The sequence below is a fragment of the Lissotriton helveticus genome, chromosome 9, assembly GCF_964261635.1.
Source record: "Lissotriton helveticus chromosome 9, aLisHel1.1, whole genome shotgun sequence".
In the NCBI taxonomy this organism is placed as follows: Eukaryota; Metazoa; Chordata; class Amphibia; order Caudata; family Salamandridae; genus Lissotriton; species Lissotriton helveticus.
This window is the reverse complement of record NC_136070.1, coordinates 567,263,534-567,285,746: the sequence shown is the minus strand read 5'-3', so window position 1 is coordinate 567,285,746 and position 22,213 is coordinate 567,263,534. Positions and strand designations below refer to the sequence as shown.

The 22,213-nt window shown below is 43.8% G+C and overlaps 1 protein-coding gene across 2 annotated transcripts in view; it reads left to right on the top strand.

Moving 5' to 3' along the window:
* Nucleotides 1-6,744: 6,744 nt before the first annotated feature.
* The window catches only part of LOC144781580 (calmodulin-1-like), a 59,811-nt gene continuing 44,342 nt past the window's right edge, over nt 6,745-22,213 (top strand). The window contains exons 1-3 of one of the 2 annotated variants that reach the window (XM_078660494.1): nt 6,745-6,901; nt 16,856-16,876; nt 22,018-22,048. In XM_078660494.1, coding sequence (XP_078516620.1) covers nt 6,899-6,901; nt 16,856-16,876; nt 22,018-22,048 — 55 coding nt within the window. In that variant the 5' untranslated portion in view covers nt 6,745-6,898. The remainder of the gene's footprint in view (nt 6,902-16,855; nt 16,877-22,017; nt 22,049-22,213) is intronic. The other variant, XM_078660495.1, reaches the window with a different exon arrangement.

Below are 22,213 nucleotides of genomic sequence, written 5' to 3'. Positions count from 1 at the left end.
GGGGACTGGGATTTACGACTAGGGGCCTAGTGGTGTCCCTTTACACAGATGATATTATAGTATACATTAATAATCCAGTGGAGAATCTCAATCCCATGATCAAAGAGCTGTGAAAATGTGCACATCTGTCTGGGATACACATCAACTGTTCCGAATCCATATTGCTACTGCTTACAGAACATACAGTACCATTTCCATTAGACTTCCCAAGGTAGGCAGACAGGTCGGTGAAGTACCTGGGAATATGGATAAGCAGAGATGTAAAAGAAAAATGGGAAACAAATTATGGCAAAACTATGACAGGGTTAGAAGAGAAAATACAAATGTGGACTAAACTGCCCAGTTCCCTGGCTGGTAGACTGGTGATTGCAAAAATGGTGATGCTCCCCAAGTTGCAGTACCTGTTTGTCAACATACCTATACTACTTACATCAGTATTCATCACTAGACTGCGCTCTAACATGATAGCTTTGATTTGGGCAGGGAAGCAGCCTAGAATCACATGGGAGGTCATGACACTGCCGCTCCGGCAGGGCGGACTAGGAGCACCAGACTTACAACTATATGCTTACTGTGCGCAAGCTCAGTTTCTACACTACTGGCTACACCCAACCCCCTATCAGCCGCATGAGGCTATAGAACAGGATAATGCAGCCCCTTTACCACTAGCCACAGCCCTGTATCAAAAAGGCAAACGTCCTGTGGGGGTAATTGACACAATAGAAGCTATGAGATGGTCATGGGACACCCTAAGACGACGAGCAGGCACAACAGTCCTGAATGCTCCCTCTATTTCACTGCTACAGAACCCACACTCCCCCATTGTGGCGGGCAGACACACTCAAAGGAGTGCGAACAAGCTACTTATCACCAAATTCAAAGATCTTTATATAGATGAGGCATTTATCACCCCCACGCAACTGACTGGAGAAACCCCTCCGAACCTAGCGGACACTTTGCTATACTACCAACTACAAAACACTTGCAAGAAACTGCATGAGACATTCCCAGCCCCACCTCTCACACCGGCCCCCTTGGAACACATATTGACTGAACCATCACCAAAGAAACTTGTTACTCGACTGTACAATACTACACAGCAAAACACCCCATAGTACGCCCCGGGGACTGGAACATTGGAATGAAGAGATAGACAATCCACTTACGATGGAGCAGTGGTTATACTGCTGAAGCCAGTTGGAATCTTTACCCCCAACTACAGATTACGGCTAATCCACTTCAAATTCCTTCATAAATTATATAGAACCCCTACACAGTTTATGAAAATGGGACTAAAAGCCACCAGGAATTGCTGGAAATGTAATACACCAGATGCCACTTTTCGCCATTGGGCATGGGGCTGTCCGCAGGCGGCAAAGTACTGGACTGACGTGACTAACATAGTTAAGGAAATCACGGGGGAAGACATACCTTGCACGCGACAGGTGGAATTACTGGGTTATGTCAAAGAGGTCCCCCTCGCAAGCAGGAGGCTAGTTGCCACACTGCTCTTAATGGCCAAGCGGGAATTGGCATTAAAATGGGGCAGGACACAGGAGCCGAACACAGACTCCTGGATTAAGGCCGTTGCATACTGCCAAGAACAATTTACAGTGTATTGGAAATTAATGCCCCTCAAGACCATTAGGTATATGGACGACACAGCTTGTCTGGATGAGAAACAGAGAAACACCGACCCCTCACCGCGCACATCTCCATAAACAGACACCAAGAATAAGAGAGTTGCAGGACTTAGAGGTTAGCACAGTAGATATAAGAGAGTTATGTTGAGGGAGATGGGAACGAGAGTGTAGTGGGAAACACTGTGTATTAGGAATGTACCAATGTTTGGATATATCTGTGTTTCATGGAACGTAAAACGTGACTGCATGCCAAAAATAAAGTACCGAATTGTGTAAGGCACTTGACGCAATTGCTCAAAATACCATTTGACAAATGCTGCAAGAATAAGTCAATGTTCCCCCACTTAAGGATCTATGTAAATGTCTGTGTAAAGCATACTGGTTGTATGAAGTAAATGTACAAATAACACAGCAATAATAATTGTTATGTATCTTACAGACTTTATGTACTAATAAAAGTTTATAAAAAAAGAGATTTATTGTGGCTTCCCTTGACGTCATACCTTTCCCTCCCTTTATCTATTAACGTTCAAGCAATCGAAGGCTCCAATCCTCCTTTAATTATTTTTATTCATAACTCCCCTCTGTTCATTTCCTATTTCTCTACATAGCATCCTGTATATTTCTCATTCTCATATTACCTTCATTTCCCTGCCATCCTCCTTTTTTTTTATTAGATCATATATTATTTAGTTTCTCCTCGTCCGTTTTTTCTTTATTATCCCTTTCATAAAAATATGAAAAATGTATCAAATGCCACTTGTATAGTGATGCAAAATTGTTTTCTGATTTTCATTATGAGATTTGTCTTATTTCATTTCTGTAATTCGATTTCATGCATTTCTTAATTGTTCTATTTTACTCCATAACTAATACTGCTTTCCTCATGACATGTTTCAGTGTTAAGTTTATTTACATATTTTGCTGTATATTCTCTTCAGTGTTCTTTAATAAAGCATCTTAAACTAAAAAAATATATATACAAATTTCTCTCAATTCAAGGGTTTGTGAAATATCAATAAGCATTGTGCTTCCTATTGGGTTTAAGGATTGTCAGTTTAGGTGCTTGCTGCTTGGTAGTATAATATGCTGCGGTCTAGTGTTTCTGTAGGGATTTCCAATTTTTTTTTAAGGTTATTAGATTGCCCCATGTCCTCATAAACGCCATTTACGAACCCTGGACTTCCCTTGAACTATGTATTGCTTTTCTAGAGTTGTATTCCTTAGTTAAATTCTACTAGAGATGAGCGAGCCACTGAAAGCTCGAGCAAGATGCCTGGCTCTAGCTCAGTTCGATTTCCCCTAAGACCCTCTAACCCAGCGTTCAGGTGGCTGCTTCCTGCAACCCAAGCACTAAGCTCAAGGTCAACATTGAAATGCAAAACAGTAATCTTTGACATAAAACAGGAGAACAATAGCTATCTAGTGTTTGAAATGCACAATGTGAACCTAGAAAACCTTGGATCAGTTGCATTTTCCTTGCTTGTGTGATTCTAGGTGACTATGATATTTGTCCAACCCTCCTTTTTTATCACTTAAGAGAGCACCTTCAAATACGTGAGTTCAGGATATTCGCTGTATAAGAACATCTATTCTATTTAATTTAATTGACTATAATGTTGCTCCATCAATAACATGAAACTAAGCCACATATAGGTTACACTTTGTGATATCATTTCCTTTTATTTCTGTAATAGCATTGTCCTCACTGCAGGGGCAGGGCACCAATATATCTGAGTTCATATTTATAAACTATGAACGCCTCACAAAGCAGTGACAATCGTACAACAGCCATCATTTAAATCTATGACAAAGGCTGTCTCTTCAAAATTCAAAAAGTGTACTTCTTTATCATGCAGGACTGTTTCACCTTAGTACATCAGATTTACATGGCAAAATCTGTCAGGGTTCGCCTCATGCATGGGCTCTTAGAGACAAGTCAGACGCTTGGCTTGGCTCAGCTCACCCTGTTAATTTATTGGCTCGCCCACCTCTAACTTCTATTAAACCACGTGATTAAACGTGAAAAGAGTGGTTTGGAATGGGAAAGCCAAGGACCGGAACATGGTGTCCCTGGTGACATGGAGTCATGTGGTGACCTTATATATAACCACAGCATTCCAGAACTGAAAATGTACAGAGGATAAAATCCACTTGTGTAGAAGAGGTTTTAAAATACTGGCATGAAAGAAAACAGTTTTAGTACACAGCTTAGCAAAGCTAAGAAATCAATCCGAATTAATTCTTCCCATGAAAAAATATAGTCTGCAGCTAAAAATTGTTGCACATATCCATCTTGGACACAACAGGCACATAAAACAAATCGGTTTCTTAGGTGAACTTTGGGGCAAACTCTCAGACATCATCTGAACTGTAGAAGTTTAAAAGGACTAAATATGAGAACTGTATTAAAAGTGCTCTGCCCTGAGTGCTGTAGTTAAAGTCTGCTTCTAATTGTAATTGCAGTTTCATAAAGTTGCAATGTTTTCTTTCAAAGAATCACATGCCTAAATGTTGAATCATTACGAAGTCAAGTCTGCATTTGCACTAACAAGCATTTGTAAATCCAATAGGTCTTGCCTATGTGAGAGCTATTGGCTTTGCCAATTTCTTTTGGTAATGTTGTACAGTACCGTTGCCTTATCTAGACCACTAAAAGTGCCTACAAACTTTGTCAGCTCCTCAAGGAAGGGTTGACCAAAGTGAAGGCCGAGAGCCAGTGGACCCGATTCGGAAGAGGACAACTCAGCCAATTTTGGACCAAGCTTCAGAAGTATTGAGCGACGTCTTTCACTGGACATAGCACAATTCGCATTACCCAGCTGACAGACCGCTCTCTGTGCCCATTCAATCAATTCATTCGAATCAATAGCCATTGCGGACTCCTTGGCTCGAAAGCCCAACTCCAAAATCTTAGTAAGGGGACCGGTTAAATCCAAAAGTTTGTCTTGGCATGATCTCCATGCCCTGTCAATGCCCTTTTTAGGGTCTTTGGAATACTTTTTAAGATAAGTGAAAATAGAAGGATCCACCTCCGGCGTCTCAGCCACCTTATCCGCCAAATCAGGCTTTGGGCACTCCGATCTGAGTCTCGCTCTCACATCCTTATCGAAAGCCTGTCGAATGTGAGATTGAACATACTCGGCCACCTAAAGAGGGGAACGCCAGGCGGTGGAATTTGGATGCACAATCTCCACCGGTTCAAATGTTAAGAGCTTGGGTTGTGAAGGTGCGTCACATAACGCTCCTTTTTCACTTTCTTGGAAGGTCTATGAATCTCCTCCTAGTCCGATACAATCATCCTGAGGTAACTGAGTGATGGTTGCTTCTTAGTGGAAGTGCTATAGTCATGGTCAGAAGCCATTGCTTTGGCTAGTTCCGCATGAGGATTCTTGGACCCTTTCCCACTGGCACAAATAAATAGTCAGTTTGCAGGATTGTTTCAAATAGTGGTTGTGGAAAGTCTGCCAAATAAGCTTGTTGCCAGGGGTCTGTATCATTCACATTTTGTTATGGGATATTATGACCACTTTTTCAGAGTAGGACACATCATTGAGGGTGACTTTGGGATTGTGCTTTGACCAACCTATCACTTTTACATGATTTATTTTCGGACTTGGTTCTTTTCTTTCCTTTACTACTTGGACAGTTATCATAGATTGACTTAGTGGCACACGTGCATGTGTTATAAGACAAATATTACATCACCTGATCTCGCTAAGAGTTTCCTGCGCATTGTACAGAGTTGATAATAGACATTGTTTTAGTTATTTTAGATCCAACACCCTGAAGAAGGGCCAAGAGGCCCGAAATGCATTGGGCATGAAAGTTGAAAATGAATACTTTCTGCAACGTCTGGATATAACGAATTTTCTGTGACTTCAACAGAATAAATTATGTTATGATTGTGAAAACTTTATTCATGTGTCATGAGCATTGTTTATGTTTTTCAATACTGTTTTGTAAACTTCGTCATACAAAAGGTTCATGTAAAAGAATTTAAGCAGTCTTTTTTGGGATTAAAACAAGCAGCAGCACACTTAAGTATGATGGTATTTACGTTGACATGTTTAGACAGCATGCCCACCATCGTAGCATGCTAGATTAGAAATGTTAGTTTGTTTTAGAACAAGTAAATAGCACGAAAAATAGACAGAGCTCCACACAGAGTTTTGTGGCAAACAGAAACATAGCGAAGACAGTGCATATCTCAACAATGGCCAACTACAGGTCAGCCTTGCTTAGGTCTGCTAAAAAATCATTTAAGCATAGAATCTTTCATACTCCATGCACACGGTTTTTGCATAAATGAAAGTATGTATCACTCAAGAATAAGACTTTAAGAGAAAAAGGTCGAGATAATTGAAACTAGACAAACTATCGAGCCTACTCTTTTAAGATGAACGAGTGTATTTAAGGTGGATGTCTACCTTTTTAGTGGATTTTTTTTTATCCCTGCGTAGAAGCAAAAAATTTTTTTTTACAGAAACCACGCCTATTTTATATGTCATCGGCGCATTGCAGGTGATAGTAGACCAATCGCTGGCACGAGGTTTGTCACCTGACCTGGGACCAGATTCTGAGTTCTCGATTAATGTTGCCAAGCGAGATAGCGTGGGCGCGTCCGTAGTAAACACTAAAGATAGACTAAGATGTGATGTTAAATCCGGCCTCCTCTTAGTGCGAAGCAGGCTTTCATCTTTAAAAGTTTGGATGTGTGTTAAGCGGATGTAATATATCATTAGGAATGTATATTGTTGCTAATCAATATACATTACGTTACCTATAGCTCTTGATATGCTAAACATAAGGACCGGTTTATTTTTTTTAGCTAAATTCCACGTATAATACTGTGCATATTCGATTTGTATATTTACTTCCTGATATACTATTTTTGTGTGCAGCACTCTGGAAACAACTGCCACATCATAAAAAAGAAAATGTGTGCATATGCTTTGTTCACACTTGAGTAAGACGCACTTACAGGGCTCGAAGGCAGCATAGAAACACTATAACATGGCCGTTTGTATTCTGGGACTCTCCCGCTGTCGAAACTGCTCTCTGCCTGGTGTGGTCTGTAGCCGCTCGCACACTGTTTCCAGGGCTGGGCAGGCACATTGCGCAACCGCATTGTAGGCGCCTCTTGAGGGCGGAAGTATCCATCTCGCGCGCGCGTCTGCTGAGAGGTGTAGTCTGACTGCAGACAGTGGTCGCTGGTGGAACGTAATTGAGGGACAGAAGGACCGATAAGCATCATGGTAAGAAAGATAACCCTCTCACATAGAAATGGGATGCTATTGGGAAGGGTTGGATAAAATAGCATGTGCATGAAGTCTTCCCCTACACGGTTCCAACCCCGCCATAAGGCGCCCTTATGGCAAAAGAGCGCGCAGACCGCCCCCACCAATGGGGTTTTAACTCCCGTATGGTAGAAACCTCTTTCCCCGCACGCCAGAATTCCAGTCTGTTTGAAGAATTCTCCCCCACCCCACTCATTCCCCCTCCAGTGGGATCCAGAGAACTTAATTTATCCAATCCAGTCTTCGAAGAGAGGGGGTTTGGAGGGGGCTCCCGTTGAAATCGGTGGCAATTAAAAAGTTTTTTGACGCGGTGAAAGTTTTTAGAGCGAGTGACCCCCCCCCCCCGTTTGAAGAAGGTGAAGGATAAGTGATGCACCCCTTGGTCCACTCTAAATATCGGTATTAAGATATCATACTATAGAACCCAGTGCTTATGCAAAAACATGTACAAAGATATTAGGCACGCTTTAATAAATTATTTCCTAAAATATGAAGCCTTAGTAGAAACACGTCAGAAGCGCATCGCCATAGATGAAATCTGCAAAGTGTAGCACGTCTCTGATAGGGGTCGGGATCCGACGGATACGACATGTACATACTTTTTTTTTTTACTTTAAGAAAAACAGTTCCCCTCCCTACTTTTTCTGGGAAGACAACCGTCCCAGTACGGTTAATATCGTGGGTTAAAACGCTTCTGCTGAAATGTAGGGCCGAGAGTCTCCTGTGAAACTGAGCTAAACAAGCTTTCATGCAAGGGTGCCTGCTCGCCTGAAATAAATGTGAATGTGCACAAACGGGTTAATCTGCAAACGTAAAGGGTGCTTGGAAGCCTTTATTGGCTTTAATTGATGGAGTCACTTGAAGCTTCCTGTGATACACATTTATTCTTTTGAGTGGTATTGCAAGGAAGTTACCGGCTGAGCATTGAAGTGTGTGATTTCAAAGGACACTTATACGTTAAATTGCACCATGTAGAGTGTGGATATTACTAAAATCTATATTTTGAAAGCACTGTTTTATCTTTAACAATTTTTTTGCATTTTGTAGCAGCCTATCTTATGCTGTGTGTAGTAATGCAAGTTTAAAATAATGACGTACGTATTCACAGTGCTTTGTCGCATACGGAACCTCATAGCACTTAAACATTCACAAGTCCCTTCTCCACTGACCCCGCCTGGTTAAAATTCTGCCACACTCAGCGACTGTTACCAAATTAAATAATATAAAAAAATGAATATATTAACATGAATAAGGTATACACAAATGAAGATGCAACATTTAAAATGTAAAAACCTTTTCAGTATTTGATTGTGAAAAAATTCTAAATATTTTAGCATGTTTAGGTCAGGGATCCCCATCTTCCAATAATGCTTCAGTGGGGGGGTCTCTGGATTCAGTAATGATTCAGAGGAGTTTCTCTGATGTTAAACGTTTAAGAACCGCAGGCCTAAAGCATGACACCTTTCATTTTAAATCTCTGTAATAAAATCCTCTAATATAATAACATTTCCTGAGAACCCGATTGAAATAGTACCTACTGAAGAACCCATGTTGCATATAAGTTACTTCTGAAAGACTTTACAGCAAATATCAGTTTCTACTCGCACAATACCAATGCCCAGCTGACGATGCCCACAAAAACGATACCCTTGTTAGTAAAATAACTCATAAAAAGACCAAGGAATCTTTACTTCTAAAGACAGATTTTGCTGTAATGACATAAATAACCTTACATCTAGGTAGGTACCACACACAGTTCCTAAAGAATAACACACTAAAATACCAACCTATGAGAAACATTTCCACCGCCTTAATAAATAGTACAACCCCACACGTCACTTAAAATGCTACCCATACTTAGTCAGTCTCCACATTAACTGTCTACAAAAATACCAAACCATTCCAATTAATAATTATACCAATGAAAGTCAGTTATCACACGTTCCTTCCTTGTAGGAAGCTGGTTCTGTGTATACTATACCAAAGTGACGGATAGTGTGCACAGAGTCCAGTGGAACCCTGAAGGTAGGTAGAGGTAAAGTTAGATAGAACCTTAACTCTATTTGTGGTAGTGTGGTCGAGCAGTAAAGCAGTATGAGGACAGTGTTAAGCATTTGTTGTACACACTCACTCAGCAAATGAATTCACACACTCAAAGACTGAACCTCAGACCAATTGTTTTTTTATAAAATAAAAATAATTAGTTATTTTATTTTCTAAAACCAAGTAAGCCTGGCACAGGTAACCAAAAATACTTTACAGTAGTAATGCAATTGAAATATAGTTTGAATGATAATTGCACTCTGGTTCGATTTACAGTATAGATGCAGAGAAATGCAATACTAAGTAAATGCAGTACATAGACTTGAATAGGCTTTTTAGTAAAATATCAGGTAAGTAACTTTTGAGATTACTAGGTTCACACAGAGTAGTATACCTAGATACTACTCTGGGACATTTCCTGAAAACAGGTAAGTAAAATCGTTTTGGTTAGATTATGCAATTTTAAAGAATTTCTTTAGTTTCTCAAACTCCACACTTAAAAACTTTTCACTGAAAAACAGTTAACACTATTTTCCTCCATAGGATAACATTATCTGTTTTGAGGTAAGTATTTGGTAGTGGGAATTAAGATTCTGAGGGTAGACTCAGGGGTCCCCCAGGGTCAAGGATGCACTCTTATTACCCCTCAGCGGCACTAGGGCAGCCGGGTGCTGAGGCCCAATGTTACCCAGTGGTGGATCGGGGGCCTCCGGCTGGTGGCTGCTGGAAAGCAGGCCACTTGGATGTGGGAGCAAAGCTCCTGGACTTTAACTCAGGGCAAATGGGGAAACAAAGTAACACCAAAGGTGCACCCCCAGCGGCACTAGGTCTGCAGGGTGCTGTTTCGACATCGGACGCCCTGTTTTCAATGGGGAACCTCTGGTTTGCAAAGACACTGCAGGCTTGGGGACTAAAGTCTTCTGGGTGCAACCACCACTTCGAGAGGTAAGTTAGGGGTTGGTTGGGCACCGTCGGTTTGGGCACACAAGGCCGTGGAGCGTCTGGTGCAGGGGTTCCTTTCGGGGTAGGATCTTCTTACCAGCTCCTAGTCGCGGTTAGGTGGGCCTTCTGGATTTAGATTGCAGGTGTCGGCTGGAGGCTTGAGGCAGGTCAGGGGTCGCCGGATCTCGGGTAAGAATCGCTGGGGTGACCTCCCCGTGGTGGTTGCCTGCTCAGGCCATGGGCAGCGGGTGCAGATTTGTGGTTTCTGGGCAAGGCCAGAGGTTGCAAATGAACAAATCCGGTGTTCACAGGAGACCAAGTCTGTGTAGTTGAAGGCAGGCAGGTCCGCCGGGGTTTTCGAGGTTGCTGACCGCAGGACACACCGGGATTTCGCAGGACCAGGTTCGAGGTGGAGATAGGCGGGTAGGACTGGGGCCAAGTCAGTGGGTGTCTTCCTCTTGTTAGCTGCTGCACAGCTGTTCAGTCCTTCTTCTTGTAGTTTCTTCGTGTCTGAGCAAGCAAGGTTCAGGGGTGCCCTTAACCCTCTGCGTGCGTCGGCCAATGGCCCTCGCAAGCCCTACCTCAGTAGTGCTGTGCACGTCCATTGGCTGCTGCCCCGCCCACTCAGCAGAACTCCTGCACCGCGGCGGAATTTGCGCCGCGGTTAAGGAGCTAAATGCAAGATTTAGGGACATTACAGGTAGGTAAAAGGCAGGAACCAATGGGTCCCTTCTCTTGGGTGGGTAAACCCCTTATTATGCCACCCTCCTGTGGGAGGGGGGCATGAGCCTGTCCCTGGTTGGTTGGGCCCCCCCACCCCCCATCTTCAAGATGGCGTGGACTGAGAGTTGTGCATCACCTCACCTCCCCCACCTGAGGGGTGGAGTTGGCAGAGGTGGGCACACCTCTTCCTCACTTATTTTTCCTGCTTGTTCTCCCGCCCAAAGTGGGGGTCAGAACCAGTGGGGACCAGTTGCTGAAAGCAGCAAGTGGCTTGGGGAAGCTCACAAAGGCGGCAAGCCTTTGAAGCTTCCTCTTCATGAACCCTGCCCATCCTGGGGAGGAGGCTTGGCACCTCGTCCCAGAATGTGCATTGTTTCAGGCCCCAGAGAGCAGCAGGCTCTTGACCCATGCGTCCAGAAACATATCTGGTGGTGGCAGTTGAAAGCAGCCACTCAGCCTTGACACTAGTGGTGGTTAAGTTTTCAGGGGGCATCGCGAATATGCCCTCTGTGTGCATTTTTAATGACAAGCTCCCAGCACCATATACTCTTAATGGCAGCACTGCACATACAATGTCTGAGAATGGACTTGGACACTGTAGGGGTACAGGGCTCCTGTACCTGTACCCTCAGCACTGGTGTAGGGCACCCAGCTAGAGGGGTGACTGATCTATGCCAGGGCAGTGGGTTGTAGGCATGGCACACAGGGATGTGTGCCATGTCGACTCTTCACTTTCTTCTGCACCAAAACACGCAGCCTGCAAAGGCTGCGTATGTGTGTGTGTGTGTAAAGGTACAGGGCTTCGAAGGATGTGACAATAAGTGCTGCAGCCCTTAGAGGTCTTCCTTAGTCACAGTGCCCTGGGTACCTGTGGTACCATTTACCAGGATCTGGCCTGTGGCTCGAGATGCCAATTGGGTTAGTATTGGGGAAAGAACACAGGCCATGGGAACCTGATTGGCAGGGACCCAGGGCACATCAAGTCAAAGTGCATCAGTAGCCTGGCAAAAAGTGGGGGGGGGGTTACTCCAACAGAAACCCACTTTCCTACACAAGCCCCCTCAGCCCATAGGCCAGGAGACTCAGCCAAAGCTGGTAGTCTTCCTAGTCTTTCAGGCGAGGAAGGGTAGAGGAAGTGGTTTGAAAGTTGCAAGGCCTACTCTGCCGTACATCCTTATGTTCAAGTCAGCCCCTTTGGGTAGCTGGCCTACCTCAACAGTTTCAGGACCTAATTCCCAATGCTCTCTTCCTAGCTCTTTACCCCATCTTTTTAGTTTGAGATCAGAGGTGTCTACCTCTGCAAATTCTAACTTAGCTAGGAAAAAGCCCAGCTTACCCACAGACGTTACCCACAGCTTGAGCAACCCCACCATGATCATAAGGGCCAGGGGGCCTAACTTGCTATTTGGCAGGGGGCTAGGCCACCATGCCAAAGACAGTGCTGCCATGACGGCTAACACCCAGCAGAGGCTACGGACAGCTGTCAGTGGTAGGGAAAGTGGCTAACTTACAGGCTTCTTTCGGTTCTGGTAGCCAGTCTGCTGTTTTAGGGTGGGGGTCACTACACTTGGTAGTGAACACCCTTCTTCCACCCTCTGTTCTGCCAGCTGAGGAGCCACCAATTCAGGCTGGACTGTTGCCTGAGTAGTCTGGTCTTTTGTTGGCTAGGTGGGACTTCACCAGTTTTCTTGGGTGAGGTCTGGCATTGGACCAATACCTCTTTGGCTCAGACCAACCTCTTGGTGGTCATTCCCAAGGAAATAATCAAGGGGGAGGTCTTTACTGACTACCACCTTTCTCCATCTAAGGGACCCAGTAATTTCTAGTAGCACTACAGCCACAGGCCTAACAGTGACACCCCCTGGGACACAGCCACAGGCCTAACAGTGGCACCCCCTGGGACAGCCTCGCTCTTTTTGTTTCCCCTGGGACATACAGGTTTGAGAGAATCAACCTGTCATGCTCCACAGTGTGACTAGCACAGGTATCTCTCAGGGCAGTGGCTGGGATTCCATTCACCAGTAGGTGGTGGAAGTGTCTACTCCCCTCTGGAATCTTCACCTCACCTTTTGGGTCCAGTTTCGAGTTGAAGGCTAGGAGGACTTCCTCACCTGAGGAATCACCCTCCAAAGCTACACTGTCAACACCTGGAGCTACACTAGGGGCTTTTTTAAGACAGTTAGGGTCCTTGGTGTGGTGCCTTTTGACAGTTTACACCATACCATGTTGGGATCTCAATTCTTAACTTGGTACCCAGTTTTGGTTTGTGAGGTGTCTTTGGGCCCACCCTCCTGGACAGGGTTTTGGGGGGGCTACCTGGGACTCCTTACTTTTATCTTTAAGAGACTCACTGTCCTTCCTCTTTGGAGGTTTTGTAATCCCTTTTCTTTCGGTCACCCACAGTGGACGTCCTAGTTCCCCCTGTTTTGACCCAATGGTCCGCCTTCTTTCCCAATTCTTGGGGATAAATTGGACCTAGGTCTACCAGATACTGATCCAACTTTTCATCAATGCAATTACTATGTGTTCTTTCATAAACACATTATAAAGACCATCATATTCTTGCACTTTGCTTCCAGTCAACCAGCCATCTAGGGTCTTAACTGAGTAGTCAACAAATTCCACCCAGGAACTGCTGACTCTGGGTTTTCTGAGCCCCCCTGAATCTAATTCTATACTCCTCAGTTGAGAGTCCAAATCCCTGAGTTCTCTTCATGAGGTCATAGGACTCAGCGTCTGCCCCACTAAGGGTCATATGACTGTCTCTGCACTTAACAGTGAACAGTTCCCAAAGGAGTGCCCCCCAGTGAGTTTTCTTCACCCTGCTGGCTTCACAAGCTCTTTCAAAGGCTGTGAACCATTTGGTGAAATCATCACCCTCCTCAAATTTAGGGACAATCCCTTTGGGGATCCTGTAATCATAGGATCCTTCCTTTTCTATATTTTTTAGATTGCTGCCACCATTAATGGGTCCTAGGTCCATCTCTGCTCTTTCTTTTTCTAGAGCCAGAAGTCTGGTCTCAGGGTCTAATCTTTTGTTCAGCCTGGCTAGCAGGATGTCCTCCTCATTGAGTCTTTTCTCAATGTCCTCAGTAGTGCCAGACCCACCTGTGTGGATCTAGGTACTGGGAGGTTGATTCTTGGACTCAGGGCCTCTGGGGCCTGTTTCTTTTTAAGATGTGGGAGAGGTTGATCTACCTGGTCATCCTTTCCCTCCTCATCTGACTGGTCTTCACCATTTTCAGATGGTTGGTTCCATACCCAGCCAACAGCTCCTGGAGATTTTGTTTGGTGGGCTGGGACCTCATGACTGTTTTTAATTTTACATATAGAGCTTACCTCTTTGAAAGACAAGTGAAGGTAAGGGGTGAGGTTGAGCTCCACAACAGGGTCCTCTTTCATTATGGTTATTTTCACTAACAGCTGGGTTCTTGTTTTGAGTCCTTGTTTAAAAAAAAACAAAAAACTTCTAACCTCTCTATCCCAGCTACAGTGACTTTTTTTTTTAATTCTAAAGGGACTTAAACAAGGCCCTAACAAGACTTTTAGTGATATTGCAAAAAATGCCAATTTGAAAAATCAGAATTCTAAAGAAAATTTAACAGTTCCCTCGTGTGATCAGGTGGTAACCAAGTAGTCCAACAAATGCAAAGTTGTATATCCCACCGCTGATCCACCAACATAGGAAGCTGGCTCTGTATATACTATACCAAAGTGATGTATAGTGTGCACAGATTTCAGTGGAACCCCAAAAGTAGGCAGAGGTAAAGTTAGAACCTTACTCTCTATTTGTGGTTGTGTGGTCGAGCAGTAAGGCAGTATCAGAGGACAGTGTTAGGCATTTGTTGTACACACTCAATCAGCAAATTAATTCACACACTCAAAGACCACAGTGTTGGATTTGAGATCCCAGTCAAGGCCCAACCCATCAACCTAATAAATCAACAGGATTACATCGAAACTGGAAACAGGTTGACAGCAACCAGCTTAACGATCAGCTTACCCAAACATCCACAAAGGGTCCACAAGAACCTGAATTAGCCTCCTCCCATTTCAATGAATGTCTCATAGAGACGGCCAATGCATTAGCCCCCCCTCAAGGCTACAGGTTATAGGAATACTCTATCCGCTCCTTGGTTTTCTGACACTCTTGGACAGAAAAAACAGGAGTGTCGAAGACCGGAGAGCTGCTGGAGAAGCAACTATAGTGAACAAGAACTGGGGGAAATACAAATTATTAATAGCAGGCTATAAAAAATTGATACTAGCGGAAAAAGCTACTTACTTCGCAAAGGAAATTAAGGAGGCTGAAAAATCCCACAAATAACTTTTTCGAGTGGTGACTAAACTGTCTATGCCCCCAGTAAGAGAAAGTAGTAACCACTTGCAGGCTTTTTGCAACCATCTAGCCCAGCATTTCCAAAATAAAGTTGAGCAAATTTTTACCACCTTCGATAATGGGGTACACCTAAATCTAGATACACACACAATACATCAAAGGTATTATCTAACGACCCATTTTTGCGGAATTCAGAGAAGTAACAGTAGTTGAGATAACGACCCTTATCTCTTAAATAAGATCAGGTTCCCCTTGCGATCCGCTTCCACCCCTTGATATTTAAAAAAGCCCCGGAGGTACTTGGGTTGAGGTTAACTTCCATTTTTAACTTTGTTTACGGAAGGTATTTTTCCTTCGATTTGGAAGAGAGCCTTAATTTTGCCTCTTTAAAAAAAAAAAAAAAAAAAGCTAATCTTGATGCTCTGGATCCAGGGAATTACATGTCTCCCAGCACCAGCCAAACTGGTAGAAAAGGTTATGAATATCCAACTGACCAGGTACCTACTAGAACATGACTTATCGGATGAGGCGCTGTTTGGGTTCAAATCAGAGCATAGCACCGAAACGGCACTGATCAAGGCCACTGACGAGATTAGAACAGTCATGGACACAGGGGGGGCTGCTGCCCTGGTGTTGCTTGACTTGTCCGTGGCCTTTGATACGGTTGATCATAAAACCCTGTTAAAAACCTTGAAGGCGTTGGGCATCCCCGGAAAGGCCTTGACATTGCTATCCTCCTTCCTTGAGGATAGAATACAATCGGTGGCCCTGGGGAAACTGACCTCTCCATCTTTCACACTTCCCTCTGGAGTGCCTCAGGGCTCTTCCTTAAGTCCTGTGCTTTTCAATATTTTTTCTAGAACTGGAATCCCTCATTAGATCTTTTGGGATGGCACTAACATCATACACAGATGATACCCAAATTGTGGTTACCATCACTAAAAACACCGCACCACCAGTAAACAGGTTTAGGGACTGCATGACAGCAGTTAGTGCTTGGATGAGCTCCCACTGTCTTAAATTAAACTCAGGGAAAAACTGAGGTGATTTTATTTGGTAAATTCTCTCCGTCCTGGCCACAAATCTGGTGGCCAGATGATCTAGGGTCAGCACCTACCCTGGTTCCTAAGGTGAAAAACCTGGGTTTTGGTCATAGATCAAAGACTTGACTTCGAAGCTCAAGTCAAAGCCGTGTCATCTTCCAGTTTTTATATCCTTAAGGCCATTAAAAAAATTCTTCCAATGATTCCCTCAGAAAGCAGGATTACGGTGGTTACTTCTCTAATCCTTTCGAGATTAGATTACTGTAACGGACTTTATCTTGTCATACCTATTAAACAGCTCCAAATGATCCAAAATGCGGCCGCCAGACATCTTTTGGGGATTCCCAAATTCTAGTCTGCGGGTATTCATCTCCAAAGACTGCATTGGCTGCCAATAATAAAACGGATCAAGTTCAAAACCCTTTGTGTTACGTACAAGGCACTTCAAGGGGCTGGTCCTCAGTTCCTAAGACGGTCACTACACTGCTACCTCCCCAAATAGATGCTTGAGATCACAAGGAACAAAAGTGATACTTTCCCAGAGAGTTTTTAAGTCCCATTGGGGCGGCAGAAGATTTATGGTGGGTGCTACCACCCTTTGGAACTCCCTCCCGTTCAGCATCAGAAGTCTCCCCTCCATGACACTATTCAGGAAAGCTATTAAAACCTGGCTGTTCACTGATCCTTTCTGCCTGGTTTCCCGGTCTGCTAGCGCCAAGACACCTCTGGGTAATCGTGCGCTGTATAAATTTATAACGTAACAAAGACTGAACCTCAGACCAATTGTTTTTGTATAAAATATTCTTTTATTTTGTTTTCTAGAACCAAGCAAGCATGGCACAGGTAAGCAATACGTACTTTCCTATAGTAATGCAATTGAAATACAGTTGAATAATTGTATATGCACTCTTGTTTGATTTACAGTATGGATGTAGAGAAATGCAATACTTATTAAATGCAGTACATAGACTTGAATAGGCTTTTTAGTAAAATAGCAGGTAAGTAACGTTTGAGTTTACTAGGCTTACACATAGTAGTATACCTAGATGCTATTCTAGGACACTTTCTGAAAACAGGCAAGTAAAATCGTTTTTGTTAGGTTATGCAATTTTAAACAATTTCTTTAGTTTCTCAAACTCCACACTTCGAAACTTTTCACAGAACAGTCAATGTTATCCAATGGGGGAAAATAGTGTTATCGGTTTTGAGGTAAGTATTTGGTAGTGGGAGTTGAGGTTCTGGGGTTAGACTCAGGGGTCCCCCAGGGTCAAGGATGCACTCTTGTTACACCCTCAGCAGCACTAGGTCGGCCGGCTACGGAGTGCTGAGGCCCATTGTTATCCAGTGGGGGATAGGGGACCTCCAGTTGGTGGCTGCTGGCAAGCAGGCCACATGGGTGTGGGAGCAAAGCTCCTAGACTTTAGCTCAGGGCAAATAGAGAAACAAAGTAGCACCAAAGGTGCACCCTCAGCGGAACCAGGGCAGCCGGGTGCAGTTTCGACATCAGCTGCCCTGCTGTTTTCAATGGGGAATCTCCGGTTTGCAAATACACTGCAGGCTTGGGAACTACGGTCTTCTAGGTGCGACCACCACTACGAGAGGTAAGTTGGGAAGTTAGGGGTTGGTTATTCACCGTCGGTTTGGGCACACAAGGCCATGGGGCATCTGGTTCAGGGGTGCCTATTGGGGTCGGATCTTCTTACCAGCTCCTGGTTGCTGTTAGGGGGGCCTTCTGGATTTAGACTGCAGGCGTCGGCTGGAGGCTTGAGGCAGGTCAGGGGTTGCCGGATCTCCGGTCAGGATCGCCGGGGTGACTTCCTCGTGGGGTTTGCCCACTCGAGCTCTGGCCGTGGACGGCGGGTGCGGTTTCCGGCCAAGGCCAGGGGTCTTCCCTGGTATCACTTACCAGGCTGGCCTGTGGCTAGAGATGCCAATTGGGTTAGTTTTGGGGAAAGAACACAAGCCCTGGGGAACTGATTGGCAGGGACCCTTGGCACATCAAGTCAAAGTGTATCAGTGGTCTGGGAAAAAGTGTGGAAGTTACTGCAACAGAAACCCACTTTCATACATTCATTACAACATAGTAACCACACTGTGATTACTTTCGACACATTACTTTACATCGTGATACTTTTATATCATAGCTTAGTTGGTAAGTAATATATTTGCCACCATTTGTGTGTGTGTATATATTATCTCTAGTAACTGTAGCTCGTGCTCTGAACTAACTATAGTTGCTCCCCCTCCATGCGTAAGGTTGTTTGTCATCAATGAATGTTATTTCAGATGGAGCAGTGATGTTATCAATGATGTCATAGGGAATTGGTTTCTTTAAAACTGTTAGCTTTAACTGAGGTTCTCACCTAACTAGAACACCCCTTTACTCTTTGTTCTTTTCAGTGATTTTCTACGTTTTTAATGTTCAGTAAGATGCCCTTCGCTGTGCGTGGTGTTGTGCTGGGGGCCTGACCTGTGACCAGGTCCTGCACACATTCCCCCGCATGTGCCCTACATCCCCCAGCCTTTGGCCACATGCAGTTAGGCACAGGGCCTGGTTGCCCATAGGCTGACTGTGAGGTTACAATATAAAGGGTGTTATTTTAAGAAAGGTAGGCTTACTGACTTTGTCAAAAGGTCAGAATGCCAAAATATAAAACACGTGTCTATTAACTTTATCAAGGGATCAAAATATATAAAGCAGACCTATTGATTTTATCAAAAAGATCACCAATTATAATGAAATGTATGTTTAATTCAAACATTTCAATTTTTAATAAAAATTGTTATATAAAAAAAATCAACATGCTTTTGATTCTTCCCTTTAGCATTTTTTATGCCACAAAATGCAACCATGAAAGCAACCACAAGAGGACCCTGCACTCCAGCTGAAGAGCATATAGCTCCAGCTTGGAGTGCTTAAAATAAATAAATACAGTAAGCTTTCTTGGGGGGTTATGAATTTAATGACCTAGGATAATTTTATGTTTTATTTTTTATTTTTTTATTTAATATTGGTTGGGGGCTGCTGCACTTCCTGCAGCCCCTCACAGTATTAAAAAAAAAAGGCGCTTGATGATGCTCTGCCCTTTCTAGTAACTCCAACAGGCGCCAAAGGGCTCCTTTGCAACCAGCGTTGAAGTCTGCACTGCAAGGGTCAACCTTCAAAAAGCTATCTGAGGTCTTTAGTGCAACGCAGAAGAAGCTTTTTTTTTTTTTATCCATCAGGACACAGCCCAAATTCTAGCCAAGCATCTGGCTCCAGGACTGTTCCAAAGAAATGCAAGGTGGCCTTCAAGGGGGAACCAGTATTTAACCCTACCAGGCCATAAAGCCCCAGATGGATCAGTCTCAGCAACTAGTCCTATGCTCTCCCCACCATTGCCATCCACAACTTCTGCCCCTACACTCTTCCACAGAACACTAACGCAGAGTCTAGCAGCCTTTACAACACCCAAGACTTCTATGACCAGGCCTTCTGGCCCAGGGAGGTAAGTGATCCCTTGGATGACCTTTGTAGTGGACCTCCAAGATGACCTGAACTCGAGCCGTACCCTGCCAAACCAGTTCGCCTAATGATACTACTGCATACCATGTGACACAGTGGTCACAGCACCAATTAAACTATATGCAGTGCAGGATGAGGACGACTTCTAGTTGAGGCTCTGTCCAAGTCTGAGAATGCAGCGCTATGCCTCCCATAATGAAGGGAATGCTAAGGTTAGCCACTGACAGTTTTAAGAAGCCGATAAAGGCTAGGTTGATCAATCCTGAAGTTGAGAATTATAAGCCTGCCTCTGATGACCCGGCATATATTCTTGCTAAGATTGCCCCAAACTCCCCAGTTGTTAACTTTACCCATACCCTCTGTCTAGGAAAGAGTAGAAGCACATCGGTGCTGCTGGAATGTGTGCAGTGCTTCGGACAGCCATGCATTGGTACAGTGCAAAGTTGGTAGGATGCTTCTCCAGGTATGACTGGTACCACTGGGGGGAGATTGAGGACCTGGTGAAATACTTTGCAGAGGCCCATCATAAATGAGAGCAGGAGTAGATTGCTGAGGAGAAAATAATCAGTAGTGCAAACAGTAGATGAACCCTCCAGGTGTCGGACACAGTCGCAAGGAGTATTAATACCAGCATTTTCCTCCTCCGGCATCCGTGGTTTAGGATGTCCATGTTTAGGCCGGTGGTGCACGACCACCTTTTGAACATCCCTTTTGATGGGGAGCAAGGGCTTGGCAACCCAAGTGAACCAAATATTTGGAAAAATCAAAATGGACCCTGATCTTGCTAAATCCATGGCCGACCTACACTCCCACAAAACCCCGATCTTCGTTTTACAGGCACCAAAACGGGAGCAGAGCAAAACTGGCATACTCAAGTCTGAAATCCCAGTGGCAACAGCACCAAGTAGTAGGTAGCAACTAACAGAACCCCTGCTCAGATAGGCCCTGCACCCAGTTGACACTGCACATGGCAAAAGGCTGTGTGCTGTGGAGGGTTTTGATGGTTCGGCATGGTAATAAAATCTTACTTCACGTTAAACGGTAGAAATTCACTGACAAAGACCCTAATGTTAAAGTGACGTTATAGTTGGGCATGGAAAGATCTTACTTTAATTTTTTTTTAAATCTTTAAAATTCACGGAGGTATCCCCTCCCTCCCCCACTGTTTAAGTGACAGTTAAATGAAAAGTCAGTTAAAAATACAGTTTGTCTTAAAAACACTGAAATTCTCCAGTTATAGTTAACTTAAGTAACTATAACTTGCACACTTGACATGCACTGCTGATGCTCTCACATGTAACCTCACTCATGACATGTTCAGTGATTTTGATTACATCACTGGTTACATCTGAAATTACATCATTAATGACATCACTGTGCAGGACGAGTGTGCAGTTATAGTTACTTCAGTTAAGCATTATTGGTGGATTTCAATGTTTCAGTTTAAAATGGTATATATATATATATTTTTTTTAATGCTTGTCCTTATCGACTAAAAACCTTTAAAATTACCGCACATCAATACCAACCCCGGGGGGACTGGGCTCAAAGACCGCAGGGAAAGTAAAAGGGTAAAAACAAGATAAGTAGTAGAAGACGCATGAAGAAAATGCAAAAGGGAGGCAAGGTTGAGACTTACCTTAAACCTATATGGTGGACAATGGTACATACATTTTCTGAGAAGATGGAGGCACCAGTAGGAAGGACAGCTTTATTGCAATTATAGACTCCTGCGGACGCTACAAACCCACCGCCACTCTGAGGCATGTCAATTGAGCAAATGCTTACTCCAAATCCAGCGAGCCCACAAATATCCCTAAAAAGTTCTCCGAAGTACAGGGCTTTCAGTAAAGAATACCTGCATTCCAGCACCACAACCATCCCAGGGTTTAACAAATAAACACTCGCTCCTCCAAAATTGATAATGCATATTGTTTTGTTATGGTGAATACCTGCCCTTCCTCAATCACACAAAAGCAGCACGTCCATAATGCTAAAGATGTTCCCTGTAAATTTAGCTCCATCCATTAACTCACTGCTGATGCACAATACAACCCCACAGAGTAACGCTTCACAAAAATGGTACCTTATCCATGAGCCTTTTAAAATCTATCCCCCTAATAATGCAACTAAACTAAAGCGCTCTCCCTAAAGATACAACCCATATAAAATGTTTTTGTACTGAGCAATCCTCTGAACCAATCCAGCTTCCCCAACCCCCATAAAATAACTCGTTATTAAAGGTCCTCAGCAAAAAATAGTCTTCCCAAAGAATACCTCACTAGCATGGTGGATCCTCCTCAAAAGGGCATCTCCCCCAAAACATGATGATTGTCAAGATGCAGTCAGACGGGATGTTTAACTCTTAAGTAAGTTTATATTAGATGAGGGGATGTTGCTTCCTACATCTGCAGGTGTCAGTTTTCCTGAAGTGATTGGCTGTTACTCACTCTTCCTTTTTTTTCTTCCCATTTTGCAGGCAGACCAACTATCGGAAGAGCAGATCGCTGGTAAGAATTATTTCCATATCCTGCTGTGCCACTGATTTCACAGTTGTGGTTTTCAGTTTTGTTTTCTTTAATGCATTTTCTTCAAATTGCACATCAGATGGAGTAAAGGGAAAAAGTAGATGCTGGGCATGTGTTTTTCCTTTAGTAGGCTCAGAGTTCTCATTC